The sequence below is a fragment of the Cervus canadensis genome, chromosome 2, assembly GCF_019320065.1.
Source record: "Cervus canadensis isolate Bull #8, Minnesota chromosome 2, ASM1932006v1, whole genome shotgun sequence".
NCBI classification, from domain to species: Eukaryota; Metazoa; Chordata; class Mammalia; order Artiodactyla; family Cervidae; genus Cervus; species Cervus canadensis.
This window is the reverse complement of record NC_057387.1, coordinates 38,162,415-38,179,007: the sequence shown is the minus strand read 5'-3', so window position 1 is coordinate 38,179,007 and position 16,593 is coordinate 38,162,415. Positions and strand designations below refer to the sequence as shown.

The following is a 16,593-nucleotide window of genomic DNA, read 5'->3' as shown; positions in this document are numbered from 1 at the left end:
TTGTGGATTTGGGATATTATGGCCTTAGCCTGGCGCTCAGGAAGCACCGGTTTATTATGGAGTAGTATCCATCCCGACGGGTGCCTCTGAGCCCCTTCCTGTGCCAGCAAGGCTCTGGCTTCTTCGCTGGAATAATCTGGGTTGAGGGTGGATCTCAAAGTCAGCAAGGGCTCGGGGGCTTGTTGTAAGGTGATTTGTCGAGCCACTTGATCTGCCATATTTATTACCCAGAGCGACACTGTCATGAGTATTTTGGTGTCCCTTGCAGTGTATGATAGCGACCTCTTTGGGCAGAGATAAGGCATCTAACAGTTGAATAATGTGGGGGGCATTACAGATGGGGGATCCTTTAGTGGTCAGGAAGCCCCGCTCTTTCCAGATTGCCGCGTGAGAATGGGCAATCAAGAAGGCATATTTGGAGTCTGTGTAAATATTGGCCCTTTTTCCTTTTGCTAGGTGTAAGGCTCTAGTTAGGGCTGTTAGTTCAGCCTTTTGAGAGGTCGTCCCGGGTGGCAAGGGCTGAGCCTCCAGGACTTCTCGGGTGGTTACCACAGCATAAGCCGCCCTTCGGTTTCCATCAGGATCTCGCTTTGAGCTCCCATCGACGAACAAAGTTAGCTCTGGATCTGGTAGAGGTTCGGAAAACAGGTTGTGAGGTGGTTGCATAAGGGACTCAAGGACCTCTGAGCATAAGTGGGCTGGGGGTTCTGAGGAGAGGGGGAGGGAGGGCAACGAAGAAAGCGGGTTTAATTGTGGAGAACGACTCACGGAAACTTGCGGATTGTCCAAAAATACCAGGTGAAACTGCTGGAGCCTGGATTCGCTGAGGTCAGAGAGAAATCTAGAGGCTAAAAGATCGCCAAGGCGATAAGGTGAGAAGATGGTCAGGGGCTGACCATGAATCAGCTTTTTAGCATCAGCATACAATGTTGCTGCTGCCGCTAGTGCCCGCAGGCAGGGGAACCATCCCCTGGCTGTGGGGTCAAGTTGTTTGGATATGTAAGCAACAGGCAGCAGTTTGGGGCCAATCGGTTGCACCAGGGCTCCAAAGGCTATCCCTCCCTTTTCATCAGTGTATAGATGGTGTGGATAGTTGGGATTTGGGAGAAAGAGAGGGGGTGCAGCCAATAGGGTTGAGCGTAAAGCGTGGAAGGCCTTAGTCACTTCAGTGGGGGAAGACAGTGGTCCTGTGGGAGTCTCTTTAGCAGCGGCATATAGGGGTTTGGCCAGGGTGGCGTAGTTTGGGACCCAGTGTCGGAAGAACCCCATCAGTCCTAGGAAGGACAATATCTGGTCTCCGTTGGCCGGAGGACAGATGGACCTGAGGAGGCTACACCGATCTGCCGTCAGGGCCTTAGTGGTAGGGGTGATTTTGAGGCCTAGATAGACAACAGAAGTCTGAGTCAGTTGGGCCTTGGATTGTGAGGCTCTGTAACCCTGGGAGCCAAGGAAATTAAGAAGAGTTGCAGAATGTTGTCGGGAGGTTTTTTCTGAGGGGCTGCAAAGGAGCAGGTCGTCTACATATTGGAGGAGGGTGCTAGGGCGGAGCGAGCATCTGGCCAGGTCTCGGGACAGAGCCTGTCCGAAGTAATGGGGACTGTCTCTGAACCCCTGAGGGAGTACAGTCCATGTGAGCTGGGTGGTAAGCTGAGTGTCGGGGTCAGTCCAGGTAAAAGCAAAGAGGAATTGGCAGTCGGGGTGGAGTGGGATGGTAAAAAAGGCATCTTTGAGGTCAATGACGGTAAAATGAGAGGTTTTGGGAGGTATGGAAGAAAGGAGAGTGTAGGGGTTAGGGACAAGTGGATGGGCAGGGACCACCGCCGCGTTGATCAGGCGGAGATCCTGCACTAGCCGGTAGTCTCCTGAAGCCTTTCGAACAGGAAGAATGGGTGTGTTACAGGGGGAAGTCGTGGGGATCAAAAGACCCTGTCCTCTGAGACGGTCGATGATGGGCTTTAGTCCCCTGAGGTTATGAGTAGACAAAGGAAACTGGGGCCTGGCTGGGAAGCAGGTGGGGTCTCTTAGCCGGATGAGGACTGGAGGGTGGTGCCGAGCCACCACCGGGACTCGGGTGTCCCAGACCTCAGGATTAACAGAAGAGGTTGGGGGGTCAACAAGTAACATTAGGAAGGCCCCTGACGTGGGAGCCGATCCTGGAGTCAGGTGAAGAGTGGCCTTCAGCTTAGCGAGTATATCTCTTCCCAAGAGAGGAGTAGGGCAGGAGGGGATGACCAAAAAGGAGTGGGTAAATAGGCAGGAATCTAATTGGCAGAACAGTGGTTGGGTTTGGAGTGGACACGAGGGTTGGCCGTCAATGCCCATAACCGAAACCTGGGAAGGACGTAAAGTGCCCCCGAAAGAGGAAAGGACCGAATAGGTAGCCCCCGTATCAACTAGAAAGTTGATGGACTTACCCGCTACCTGGAGCGTTACCCTAGGCTCGGCTTGGGTTATTGGGGTCCCCGAGTCTGGGCGGCATCAGTCATCATTGAAGCTCAGCAGTTCCGAGGCCGGAGGAGGGCAGGAGGTCTCCCTGGGGCGCTTTGGTCTCCGGCCCCTAGAGGTCGGAGCCCGAGAGGCCCGGGGACAGTCACTAGCCCAGTGTCCTCGTTGTTTGCACAACGGGCATGGCTTGAAAGGAGGCCGCGGATTGGGGCACATCTTGGCCCAGTGTCCTTCTTGGCCGCACTTGAAGCAGGCCCCCGGAGGGGGGTTTTGGGGCCCCGAGCCCGCCGCCGGCCGGAGGGCTGCTACCAAGGCCTGGGTTTGCTGGTTTAGGAGGCTTGCCTGAAATTTGGCCTTTTGTTTGAGCCTTGCCTTTCGGCTGGCCTCAGCAGTTTCTTCACGGGCATTATAAACTTTAAAGGCCATTTTTACCAGGTCTCGAATAGGGGTCTGAGGGCCATCTTCAGCCTTGGCCAGTTTTTTTCGGATGTCAGGTGCGGATTGGGAGATAAAACGATTGGCCAAGGTAGCTGCCCCCATGGGGGACTCAGGGGACAGTCTGGTGTATTGAACAAGGGCCTCAGTCAGCCGATTAAGAAACATGGCTGGGTTTTCATCAGGCCCCTGAGTCACCTCATCTAGTTTGAGGAGGTTTACCACTTTATGAGAGGACGTTTCCATCCCATCAAGGAGACACTCTATCATATAGCGTACCTGCAGCTGGCCGCCACCCCCTTCCTGGTAGTTCCAATCAGGGTCAGTGTCAGGAACTGCCTGAGCTCCCGGGGGGCGCTCGGGGGAGGGGTTGGCACTATGCCGCTGGTCGGCCTTAGCCCTGGCTGCCGTCCAAATGGCCTGCCTCTCCTCGGGGGTGGTGGTAGATCCCAGGATGACATATATGTCCTGCCATGTTAAGGCATAGGCGCGGGTCAGACCAGTAAACTGCTTAATGTACTGAGTGGGGTTGGAGGAAAAGGATCCCAGCTTGGCCTCAATCTGTGCTAAGTCCTGGAGAGAGAAGGGGACGTGGACCTGGGCCAGGCCATCGGCTCCGGCCACTTGCCGCAGAGGGAGTAGCGGGGCTGGGGGAGGGGGCGGGGAGGCCCCTGGAGGGTTGCTATGGGAGCGAGTGTGGGAGCTAACCGGAGACGAGTAGGGAGTGATGGGGGGAAGGGGAGGATACAAGATAGGGCTAATGGCCGGAGAATCTGGGGCCGGCGGTGAAGCCTCAGGGGCGGGAACAGGAGCAAAAGAGGCCGGAGTAGGGTTAGAGGGGGAGGGGTTAGGAGGGGCCGGAGAGGAGGGGGAAGAGGTAGGAGGGGCCGGAGTGGAAGGGGAGGGAGTAGGAACGGGAGAGGAAGGGGAGGGGGCTGTGGGAGAGGCGTAGGGAGGGGGGGCCACCAGATCTTCTGGGGGAACAGAGAAAGCAGAGGACTCAGAAGCGGGAGGGGTTGGCTTAGCTCGGGAGGGTGGAGTCGGGGGGGCCATGGTGAGTAGGATCTGGCTAGGAGCACACGTAGTGCACAGGGTGGGGCGAGAGCGCAAAGCCCAAAAGGCCTGAACATAGGGGACCTCAGACCATTTTCCCGTTCTCCGGCAGTAATTATCCAAATCACGGAGGACGTCAAAGTCTAGTGTCCCTGTGGCTGGCCATTGTGAGCCATTATCTAGAGAATACTGAGGCCAGGCCTGTGAGCACAGAAAAGTGAGCTGCTTGGGACGAATATCTCTCTTTAGCCCTAGAGTCCGCAGGTTAGCTAGCAGGCACTCTAAGGGGGTGGAGTATTGGGGATTGGGTTTGGAGGCTGTCGATCCCATGGCGACCACGGGGCGTGGAGGCAACCCCCGCTGTCCGAACGTCTTCGGACGAGTCGAGGGGAGCCGGAGGTCCGTGTAGTCGCGGGGAACGTCTTCCTCACGGCCGCAGGGACCCGGAAAGGCCGAAGCCGGAGGTCTACTCAGCCGCTGGGGACGTCTCCCCACCGGCTGGTGACCGGGAGGGCCCAGTAAGTGCGCACTGGTTACGGAGCCCTAGGAGGTGGTCGCCAGGGAAGGCAGGCCCCAAAGCCGAAGGGACTTACCCCGTATCCTGCCGTCTGGGGGGTTGGTCAGCCGCCTGGGTCCGGGGCTACCGCGGCGGTGGAGCTCAAGGGGGAGCCCCAACGGCGAGTGCCTGGGGCCCCTCAACCCGAGCCCCACGTTGGGCGCCAGATGTTAGAAAACGCCGCGGGAGAAAGAAAAAGCCGCCTCTAAGGACCGGTGGTAAAGGCCTTTTTATTAAGCGTCGCTCTCGCTCTCGGGCAGAACTCCCGGGGGGCTGGTGAGTGAGGAGACAAAGGGAGTCTGCAAGGTATGAGGGGTGGGGAGGGGTTTTATAGTCCGGGCAGGGCGTCCAGGCCAGGTCTTTTCATATAAGGAAGAAAGCGCGGGCTACAGCGGTGGTCAGTGTCCGAGGGCTGTGTTGGTACCTGATTGGACCAGGCTGCAGGGGGCCAGCCCCTGAAAGTTTAGCCAGCCTCCGGAATTTGCCTTGTAGCACTTTCCCGGGGGCATGCCCCGACCTTTCATATGCCATTTATCCACTAAAGAAAATGAAGGAAAAGTTTAAGGCCAGAAGCTTGCTTATAAAGCAAAATAACAACTTTTAACCCTTTTGCCTGTGCACATTCCTGGGAAATACTTTTCCAGTTTTAATAGGAAATTCTACTTATAATATTTGCTGATAGGTTCATGTCACTTGTTTCTCCACCCATAATCCTGGGTCTTCCTTCCCACAGGTTTTATGATGATATGTAATTATTTTCTCTTTGATAAGGAGGACAATGACAGGCAATACCTAACTTTATTTCTTCTGATCCTAAATAGATACCAGAATCTGGCTTCTTTTTTCTTAGGATGACCCATGTAAATTTCAACAACAACAACAACAAAAAATCAATGATCTCTTCTGCCTCAACTGATTCTGATCTCCTGCCAATAATAGTGTCTTTGCATTTTTTTTCATAGTTTTAGTAGTTTGGGGTTCAGTTAATTTATCATGCTCAGTGCTTACTCAGTCATGTCTGACCTGTTGAAAGCCTATGGACTATAGCCCGCCAGGCTCCTTGGCCCATGGAATTTTCCAGGCAAGAATACTGGAGTGGGTTACCATTTCCTCCTCCAGGGGATCTTCTCTGACCCAGGGATCGATCCCATATCTCCTGCATCGCAAGCAGTTTCTTTACTCCTTGAGCCATTTGACCAAGTGTCTAGAATGCATGTAGGACTTCCATTCACAATGCTTTATTTTACACTTGACTGTTACTCTTCTAAGATGGTAAGTTATAAAATAACAAATATTTTGGAGTGTCATCAATGTGCTATAAACTCTAAATAATAATATAAACTTCTACCTCTCTGTAAGCCAAACTGAAATAGAAATTTTTCTTTCAGGTCCGCATTTATGTGGATGCTGTAATTAATCATATGACTGGAAGTGGTGTGAGTGCGGGAACGAGCAGTACTTGTGGAAGTTACTTCAACCCTGGGACTAGGGATTTCCCGGCAGTCCCATACTCTGGTTGGGATTTTAATGATGGAAAATGTAAAACTGGAAATGGAGAAATTAAGAGCTATAATGTTGCTTATCAGGTACTTAGCAAAAATGAGCTATCTATGCTTTTTATTATCCACATGTAGCTTACTGATCTCCATTTTAAATGTTAGTTTAGATTGTTTAGGAAAACAAGATTCCAAGTCTGACTGTTAAAAATAATAATTTCAAATCAATATTTAAAACATTTTCTCAAATCTAATTTTTCACAATGAAAAAGGTCATCCACTGTATTTTCTACATTCTCCATTTTTATAATGAAAAATATTTCAAAGGTATGTCTATACTAGGATGTCAGTAACCTCAGAGACCAGTGCAAATAAGGCATTATAGAAATATCTATTAATATTAATGAATAAATGAAAATAATTAAATGGATTCTCAGGTGGAGGTGATGTTCCAAGGATCAATCACAAAGTTTTACCTCTGTAGGTCAGAGATTGTCGTCTGGTTGGTCTTCTTGATCTTGCATTGGCGAAAGATTATGTGCGCTCCACAATTGCTGAATATCTAAACCGTCTCATTGACATTGGTGTAGCAGGTTTCCGAATCGATGCTTCTAAGCACATGTGGCCTGGAGACATAAAGGCAATTTTGGATAAACTGCATAATCTAAACACAAGCTGGTTCCCTGAAGGAAGTAGACCTTTCATTTACCAGGAGGTATGTCAATACATGTGTATGCTAAGTCACTTCAGTTGTGTCTGACTCTTTGCAACCCTATGGATCATGTCCATATAAAATAATACCATTTATTATTCATCAGAGCATAATTCATCATCAGTATTCATCCATAATTTATCAGAAAATAAATGGCAGATTTCATTAAAAACACAGTTTCTTTAGATTAATGGATGAATCATTTATATAGAAGAGTGCTCCTTAGCCTCCTTTTATTCAGAGACTGTATATTTATCATAGGAGGTGTTTTATGCAAGTTCTGAGAATGTATATAAGTTGCAAAAATCTCTGTGTCATATTAACTTCCCCAGAGGTCATTATAGAAGACAGATAATGTAGAAATTGTCTTAAGACAGGTTATCTGACTTTAAATCTTGGCTCTAGCACCATTAGCTGTATTTATTTAGTAAATTGATCAACCTGAGGAACAATTTTTTCAAAATTTATCAAAAAGAATAATGATAATGGTTATATCTTTATATTCTTTGGAGAATTAAAGAGGTAATGTTTATCAAACACTGAGAAATTAAGGTTAGGGTTAGGGTTAGGGTTAATGTTGTCAGCCAGACATTAAGTGCTATATAAATATGAGCTATTTTTATCATTTATGAATAAGACTAATTCGGACAGCATTCTCACAGGACAACAGGTTACTTTGTCATGCTCCTTTTAATATTGTACTATATATTTTAGCAAAGAAAAATAAGAATTTTGATATAAGGAAGACTATTTGGGGCATTTCATATAAATAGTATAAAGTTATTTTCTATATAATTTTAACTTGTTAGTTAAAATTCTTTCTTAAAATGATATTTTTTTCTTCATTTCTATGAGGTAATTGATCTGGGTGGTGAGACAATTGCAAGCAGTGAGTACTTTGGAAATGGCCATGTGACAGAATTCAAGTATGGTGCAAAACTAGGCACGGTTCTGCGCAAGTGGAATGGAGAGAAAATGGCTTACTTAAAGTAAATGAAATACGATTTCTTTCATTTGAATTATTTCACAGATTTATTTGTGATATTGCCCCAGCATGAGTTTTCTTCTTAATGCATTTTTGTTTAGACAACTCTCAAGGATTCATTTACTAATAACAAGTGTTATACTTCCATAACTGCTAAGGGATGATCATTATTATTTAGGATGTCAATCACAAGGAGGTGCTTTTTGAGATCCAAAGCATAAAATAGAGATTTTAATCTGTGATTTCGATCTAGAGATTTCAGTATGACTCTACTAGATTTGACTAATGTTTATGTATAATTTGTAAAGGTCAGGTTATTGTTAAAATGATTCTATAATTTATGAAGTTCCTACAATGAAGCCATGCTACAGAATTACATATATTAATCAACTAATTGATTTCTAATATTAACATTTTAACAATATAATATCGAAGGCTTATTTAAACCCAGTTTCTCATTCTGTATTGTATGATAGTGGATGTTTGTCCTTCTGAAGCCCATCTAAGTTATAATATACTGAAACTTCTAAAATATCTTTTATAACAAAAATCTTATACCTGTAACATGAATGTAGTTTAAGTAATTCCTACATATATACATGTATAGAATGTATTCCTAGATAAAATTGAGGTGGCCAAAACGTTCTTTCAGTTTTTAAGTATAAATAAAAGATACATTTTTCATTTTTACCAAGAACCTTATTGAACAACATATTCACCATTTAGTTCCACTATCTTCTGCCATTTTCCAGGCAACTTCATAATTCTATCTTCCCAAAACTTTTTATCTTTTTGAGCAAAGAAGTATTCCAGATGCCTTTTACAGTCTTCCAGGTAATTGAAATTTTTTCCATTAAGAGAATTTAAAAAAGACTGAAAAAATGGGAATTTGAAGGTGCAGTGACTGATGATTATGGCAGATGAATCAGAACTTCCCAGCTGAGCTGTAACAATTTTTGCCTGGTCATCAAAGAAACATGCAGTCTTGTGTTATCCTGATAGAAGATTCTGCGTTTTCTGTTGACTAATTCCAGTTGGTTTTTGTTGAGTGTTGCTTTCAGTTGGTCTCATTGAGAGTAGTCCTTGTTGGAATTAATAATTTGTTTTTCCGGAGGAGCTCATAATAGAGGACTCCCTTCCAATCCCACCGTATACACAGCATCACCATCTATGGATGAAGACTGGCCTTTGATGTGGTTGTTGGTGGTTCATTTTGCTTGCCCCATGATCTCTTCCATTCCACATTATTATACAGTATTCACTTTTCATTCTTTGTTGCAGTTTTGTTTCTAAAATGGAATGTTTTCTTTATGTTTAATTAGAGAACTACATGCACAAATATAGTCAAGAAGGTTTTTTTCCCCCACTTAACTATGTGGAACCCAAATATGAAAGCAATTAAACTAACCAAGCTAGTGCAGATGATTTTCAATTCTTGATTTGGGTATTTTGAGTTTGTTGGCCATCACATGTGTGGTATCACATTGATTGTTCTCAAAAGTGTCTCAATTTGATCCCTATCAACTTCAACTGGTCTACTAGACCATGGAACATCATCTAGTAAGAAATCTTCAACATGAAACTTTGCAAAACTTCACAAAAATTTGCACTTTTTGACACATTCAATCAGTAACAGCACCTTCTCCATACCCTGCACAAATCTTTTTTTTGCATTTCAGTTGCATTTTTGTTTCTTGAAATGTTGGGCATCCCTGATAGCTCAGTTGGTAAAGAATCCGCCTGCAATGCAGGAGACCCCAGTTTGATTTCTGGGGTCTCTAAGAGTTGGACACGACTGTAGTGAAGCATAGTATGCCAAAAATGCTGCTTTTTTTTTCTTCCAACATTAATATTAAAATGGCTAACAAAAATTCACCAATTTTGATAATTTTTTTTAAAATACACACTGCTTTGACAGCTGTCACAACACAATCTAACTAAGTTGTTTCAGTTGAAAGATAACTAAGCACTACTAGAGCCATCTAATGGCAGAAATCAAATGCAACTTTTGGCCAACCCAATATATCTATATATATTACATTTAAAAAGCCCTGAGAATAATCATTTAATTAGAGAATTTCCTTACAGGGTGCTATAGTGAAAGGAATAGACATTTAGGTTACTCTAAAGTCATTGTAAAAGAATACATATATGTGTTTTTAAGATTTATTTTTTAATAGGAACTGGGGAGAAGGCTGGGGTTTCATGCCTTCTGACAGGGCACTTGTCTTTGTTGATAACCATGACAATCAGCGAGGGCATGGAGCTGGGGGAGCATCTATTCTTACATTCTGGGATGCTAGGTAAGAAACAAAGTTCCCCATTTTTAAACCTACATTTTAATGATGTTAAAAATATTTTCTTCTATAATGATATAATTTTATGCCTTTTAGACTGTACAAAATGGGAGTTGGATTTATGCTCGCTCATCCCTATGGATTTACACGAGTAATGTCAAGCTACCATTGGCCAAGATATTTTGAGAATGGAAAAGTGAGTTTTGGTGCTGTCCAAAATATCTTTTTCTCAAAAAAAAAAAAAGTTAGTTTTGGTTTAATTTCTTGTGATGCTGTTACATTCACTAGTTTGTCAAATATTTATTAAGTGTAAATTTGATGCAGTGCTCTTTTAACAATGCAGTGGATATTTAAAAGTTAAAAATGAATGATCTCTGTTGATAGAGTGTGTAGGCTGTTTCAAATATAACAAATATACACTCTTAGCCAACCACCCTACAAAAAAAAGTAGCACTTAAAAATAAGGATACAGTGAGTAAAATGCATATTAAGGTATTTGGAAAGTTAGTGAAAAGTTTTCTTTTCAAACTGGAGATTTCAAATGCAGCATCATACATCAACTTCATACCTCAAGGGGAAAATTCTCTTCAGATAGATATTTCTCTTGTTTCTAGTAGGTTCTTTTCAAGTTGAGAAGTCCACTACTACTTTTTACAGCAACTCATTCTATTCTTAGATAGCCTTAATATTTAGGTGTTCCTTTATATTGACCCAACTTATAGTTTCCACTACAATTAGTCTTTTTTTATTTCTGATGTCAGGAGTCATGGCATATGTTCATTTCCCCTTTTCCATAACATTTGCAAGGCTTTTCCAAGACTTCTGCATGCTAACAACTCTTAGCTTTGTCCATCATTCATCATGCCATATGATTTAAGACAGATGTTGATAACCTTCCTTGACATAATCTGTCTTTTCCTATGATTATCTTTGAAAGTACCAATCAGAAATTTGGTCAGTTTAGTAAAGGATGTTGTTATATTTTGATTAATATATTTATTGTAAAAAGAATGAAATAAAATAATATTTATTTAGCAATTATCATCTGTAAAGCATTTTTACATATCTTATTCAAATTTTATACAAACTAAGTCATATTTTCATTTTATAGAGGAGGAAAGTCAGACACAGAAGTTATATGTATTAACTAAGTTTTCCTTGTTAGTAGTAACTGAACCTATTACTTATTCTTAGTAATAGAACCTAAGACTAAGTCTTTTAATCTTGCTTTTTCTGACAATAAAGTCCTTGCCATTTCAATGATATTACACTCACTTCCTATGAGTGATAATTGAAAAGTCATTGTAATTCCTTAGAAAGATGAGAGGGTTAAAAAAAAAATCATTCCCTTGTTTGAAATACGGCACTAGAGATTGAGAAGTTAGTGATAAGAAAAATTCAGTAAAAATACTGAGCAAGTTGGATAGTAAATGAAGACACTACAAAGACACAAATAGGACAGATTGGGTTTGGTGTACTAAATGAGTGGCTCAGATGGTAAAAATAAGGACACATGTAATGTTAAAAATCTAAGCTTTTATCAATAAGTAGTAAAACTGGATATTTGTTTTATATCTGGATATTTGTTTTATATCCAGAACAATAAGTAGGAAAACTGGATAACTACATGTAAAAGAATGGCATTATACCACTTCCTAACACCATATACAAAAATAAACTCAAAATGGATTAAAGACCTAAATGTAAGGACAGAAACTGTAAAACTCTTAGAGGAAAATATAGGCAGAACATGCTGATATAAATCACAGCAAGATCCTCTTTGACCCACCTCCTAGAGTAATGGAAATAAAAACAAAACTAAATAAACGGCACCTAATCAAACTTAAAAGCTTTTGCACAGCAAAGGAAATTATAAACAAGATGAAAAGACAGCCCTCAGAATGGGAGAAAATAATAGCAAATGAAGCAACTAACAAAGGATTAATCTCTAAAATATACAAGCAGCTCATGAAGCTCAATATCAGAAGAACAAATAACTAAAGAAAAAAAAAAAGTGGGGAGACAGAAGACCTAAACAGACATTTCTCCAGAGAACACATACAGATGGCCAGTAAACACATGAAAAGATACTCAACATCACTCATTATTAAAGAAATGCAAATCAAAACTACAATGAGGTAGCACCTCACATCAGTCAGAATGGCTATCACCAAAAGATCTATAACTGAATGCAGGAGAGGATGTGGAAAAAAGGGAACCCGCTTGCACTGTTGGTAGGAATGTAAATTGATACAGTGACTATGGAGAACAGTATAGAAATTTCTTTAAAAATTAGGAATAAAATTATCATATGACCCAGCAATCGCACTACTGGCCATATACCCTGAGAAAACCGTTATTCAAAAAGACACATGTACCCCAATGTTCATAGCAACCCTATTTACAATAGCCAGGACATGGAAGCAACCTAGATGTCCAGTGACATATGAATGGATAAAGTTGTGGTACATATACACAATAGAATATTGCTCAGACATAAAAAGGAATGAATTTGAGTCAGTTGAACTGAGATGGATGAACCTAAAGCCTGTTATATACAGTGAAGTAAGTCAGAGAAAAATAAATGTATTAATGCATATATATGGAATCTAGAAAAATGGTATGTTTGAACCTATTTGCAGGGTAGGAATAGAGACATAAAGAACAGACTTGTAGACACAGCAGGGGAAGGAGGGGGGAAAAATTGAGAGTAACATTGAAACATACATCACCATATGTAAAATAGATAGCTAGTGGGCAGTTGCTGTATTACTCAGGGAGCTCAACCTACTGCTCTGTGACAATGTGGAAGGGTGGTATTGGAGGGTAGGGCATTGAGGAGGGAGGAGGCATGTGTATACTTGTGGCTGATTCATATTTTTATGCAGCAGAAGCCAACACAACATTGTAAAGTAGTTTTCCTCCAATTAAAAAATAAATATGAACTTTTAAAATTTACTTATTTTTTTTGGTAATTGAGGATGTTAATGATTGGATTGGGCCACCAAATAATAATGGAGTAATTAAAGAAGTTACTATTAATCCAGATACTACTTGTGGCAATGGCTGGGTCTGTGAACATCGATGGCGTCAAATAAGGTAGGAATACTTATTTAGACATATCCTCTAATAATAAACTTTCTTAACATTTTGTTTTAAACTGTTGAAGCATTCATCATTATTTCACATGCTCTTTTGTTTTTAGGAACATGGTTATATTCCGTAATGTGGTTGATGGCCAACCTTTTACAAACTGGTGGGATAATGGTAGTAACCAAGTAGCTTTTGGAAGAGGAAACAAAGGATTCATTGTTTTCAACAATGATGACTGGTAAGTAAATATCAGTTAAAAATGATATTTTATGCTAATATTCTTGGTTTATTCTTTTCCTGCTCATTTACTTTTTTCATCTCTGAAAAATTCTTTAGATGGCAGATTAAGAAAACATAATGATCATAAAAAACCAGAAGAAAGATGATGATGATGACTGTTATTCTTTTGACCTCTGTTTATAAGTGCTTTCTTTTCTAAGTGGAGTTATTTTTTGTGCACTCTTGCATATCTCTGGCAGATATGATGCACATGTATATGCCCCGCATATAAAATACACAGCATAATTAATAAAAACTTTTTGAAATTTCTAGAAGAATGTCTTATAGGAATTTTAAATCAATAATGGAAAAGTGTTCCCTCTAGTACGAAATATCTTTTTCTATAACTTTTTTTCACCTACTCTCCTATCTGGTTTTTTGATCTTCTTTTAAACTTTACTGTCTCTTTGTGACAAATACTTTTTAAAGCAGATATATAATGAATACATATAATACATATAAAGGTCATTTAATCACCTCAGGAGATTTTTGAGTTTTAGTTCTGAGACATCTCACACTGATTTTCATTTATGATACTTAAAATTCTCTGCCTCCAGTATACTGTTTCCCTTATATATAGAACTATAGCTCAGAAGACCCCAATCCAAGGCCAACTTCCACTCTTCTTAGCTCACTCTAGGCCAACATATATTTCAGTGACAAAAAAAATAAATAAAGTATATACTTATCTTCCCCAAGAATTTATTGCTAGTCCTTTGATGTCTGTCTTTTATAGATGGGAGAAAGAAGTTTATGAAACATCTTTATATTTTGAAACTGTTTACTTCTTTATAGAAATGTGAGATTATTTTTATCTGCAACCTCAATTTATTTTAATTTCTTGAAAACAATTTTTGAAGAAATAATCAAATTTAAATTCTTGAAAGTAATAAGTATCTTCTTAAGTTCAGACAAAGGCAAATTAAAAATATTTGTGTTTACCAAAGGTAGTAATTTTCTCTAAGGGACACAAGTCACTCAAATCTTCGCTGATACTCTTCAACCTTATTTTTTTTTTTTTTATAAAATTTATTATTGACTAGGAAACTCTGAAGTCCTCTATTAGAATTTTGTTGGCTCTGAGAAAACTGGTTACATCCACTGAAGAGGTCTTTGTGTTTGAATTTTATTTTAATTGAGATCTTGACTGCTTAGAGTTCTATAGCACACAATTAAACTATTTTAGAGACAGTCTCTAATCTTGATTTTACTTGTGGAAAATTCAAGTTAAATCTTAAATTTCATTTTACAGGGCATTATCTGCAACTTTGCAAACTGGTCTTCCTTCTGGTACATATTGTGATGTTATTTCTGGAGATAAAATTGGTGACAATTGTACAGGAATTCAAATCAATGTTTCTTGTGATGGTAATGCTTATTTTTCTATTAGTAACTCCGCTGAGGATCCATTTATTGCAATTCATACTGAATCTAAATTATAAAATGTAAATTAAATATATATATATATATATCCAGAGAAATAAAGTTTATTTGATTATATATGTAATATATAACTTCATAATTCATTAATTTTGGTAAAAGCTATAATAAGTAATCAACTTGAACAACTCAGAAAAGCATAAAAAATGATAATTATTAGTACAGTCAACATTTTGTTTCACTTTGAAGATTCTCATTATGTTATTTGTCAAAAGAATTTCTAAGAACTCAGAAAGGTGTGTTGAAAAATGTTTGTTGCCATTAACACCATTTGCCCAGCTATGTATCTCTAATCCACATCTGTATTTCTTACATAAAATGTTTCTAACAGAAGCACAGCATAGCTGATTTAATGATGATTCCTATACAGTCATACAGGTATAACACGGGTATTTTTCACAATGTAAAGACCCTTTCATGATTAAGAAGTTAAAAAATAAAAGAAACAAATTATGTAGTCTATAATTCTTAATTCTCTTGAGCTCACAGGTATCTTCTCCTACTTTATATTCTTTCTTCTTTTTCTTTTTCTTTCCAATAGCTTTAACATGATGATGTTGTATGGCTTTTGTTCCATCTCCTAACCCGTAATATGGATGTATGTTTAGGTAGGGCTCTCATGGTACCCTATACTCAGATTTTCTTCCTGATCTTTTAGCTATTTATTTCCTTCACTTTGATTGTAAATTTGAAATTTATTAAGTCTCTCATCTAGGTATTCTTATAACTCTCAGTTGTTTTATTTTCATGATTAAATAAGAAAATAAAAGCCATATCTTGGAAACTCTCTTTTAACCCATAAATCTTGTATCTATACTTGCCCCTATCATTTTCTTCTCTCATCCTATCATAATGAGCATAGAGCACTTCATTTTATCAAAGTCCATGCCCTCCATTTTCACCTTTTTGAGGACTTTATTTCTTAGATTATCCCCTTTTTTCTGACTTAACAATCTTTCTTTTTTTTTTCTGAAAAATCAGTCCCCTCTCTCAGCTAGATAAAACACATGGCCCTCAATTTTTCTCTTCCTTGTCAAACTCCTAAGTTTTCATGACACAGCCTCAACATCCTCAACACCAGTCATTTTTCATCTCCTTACTCCAGTTTCCATCATTACTTCATTTAATCTGCTCTTGTCAGCATAATCAAAAATATTTTTGTTACTAATACTATGTACTCCTTTATCCTCATCTTGCTCTGTTTCACTACATTATTCAATATGGAGAGACACTCTCTCTTCCTCTCTTCCTTTGGTCTCTATGATTCTACTCTCTCCTTATTTTCCTTCTCTCTTACTGATTGCTCTTTTTCAGGTTTGTTTGTTTGTTTGTTTTAATTGGATTAGCTTCTGTTTCACCTAAGAACTCAGTTGGATCTAATTCTCTGTCTCTCTAGCCTCTCTCAAAGTGATTGCAATCATTTCCATGGATTTAAAACACATTGGCATAGAGACCTGAATCTGCCAACCAGATCTCTTCTTCACCTTCACATTTACAACAGATGCTTCACATCTCTACTTCAGTATTTCACAGATATCTCATACCTGACATATCCAGAATGAGACCTTCAATTTTGTCTTCAACAAACCTTTTGATACTCCATGCTGCTCTGTTTCACCACTTACTTAAAAACCTGGGATATTTCCTTGATTTTTTCCCCTTTCTCTTAACTTGCCCTATTCACCCACATAAACCTTAAATCTACTAATTTTTATTCAAAATATTTCTTAATTCCCTGCACTTCCTTTCCTGTATCCTCTTCATTTTTCTTTCTGGTGTTTCAAAACAATTTGTATCCTATT

At 40.1% G+C, this 16,593-nt stretch overlaps 1 protein-coding gene across 8 annotated transcripts in view; it reads left to right on the top strand.

Annotated features, from left to right (window-relative positions):
- LOC122436616 (alpha-amylase 2B) overlaps window positions 1-15,253 on the top strand; it is a 66,459-nt gene extending 51,206 nt beyond the window's left edge. For all 8 annotated transcript variants that reach the window (XM_043460491.1, XM_043460490.1, XM_043460492.1 and 5 more), the window contains 8 exons: window positions 5,878-6,075; window positions 6,470-6,700; window positions 7,553-7,686; window positions 9,863-9,985; window positions 10,076-10,175; window positions 12,960-13,078; window positions 13,185-13,310; window positions 14,604-15,253. In XM_043460491.1, coding sequence (XP_043316426.1) covers window positions 5,878-6,075; window positions 6,470-6,700; window positions 7,553-7,686; window positions 9,863-9,985; window positions 10,076-10,175; window positions 12,960-13,078; window positions 13,185-13,310; window positions 14,604-14,793 — 1,221 coding nt within the window. In that variant the 3' untranslated portion in view covers window positions 14,794-15,253. The remainder of the gene's footprint in view (window positions 1-5,877; window positions 6,076-6,469; window positions 6,701-7,552; window positions 7,687-9,862; window positions 9,986-10,075; window positions 10,176-12,959; window positions 13,079-13,184; window positions 13,311-14,603) is intronic.
- The last annotated feature ends 1,340 nt before the right edge of the window (window positions 15,254-16,593 follow it).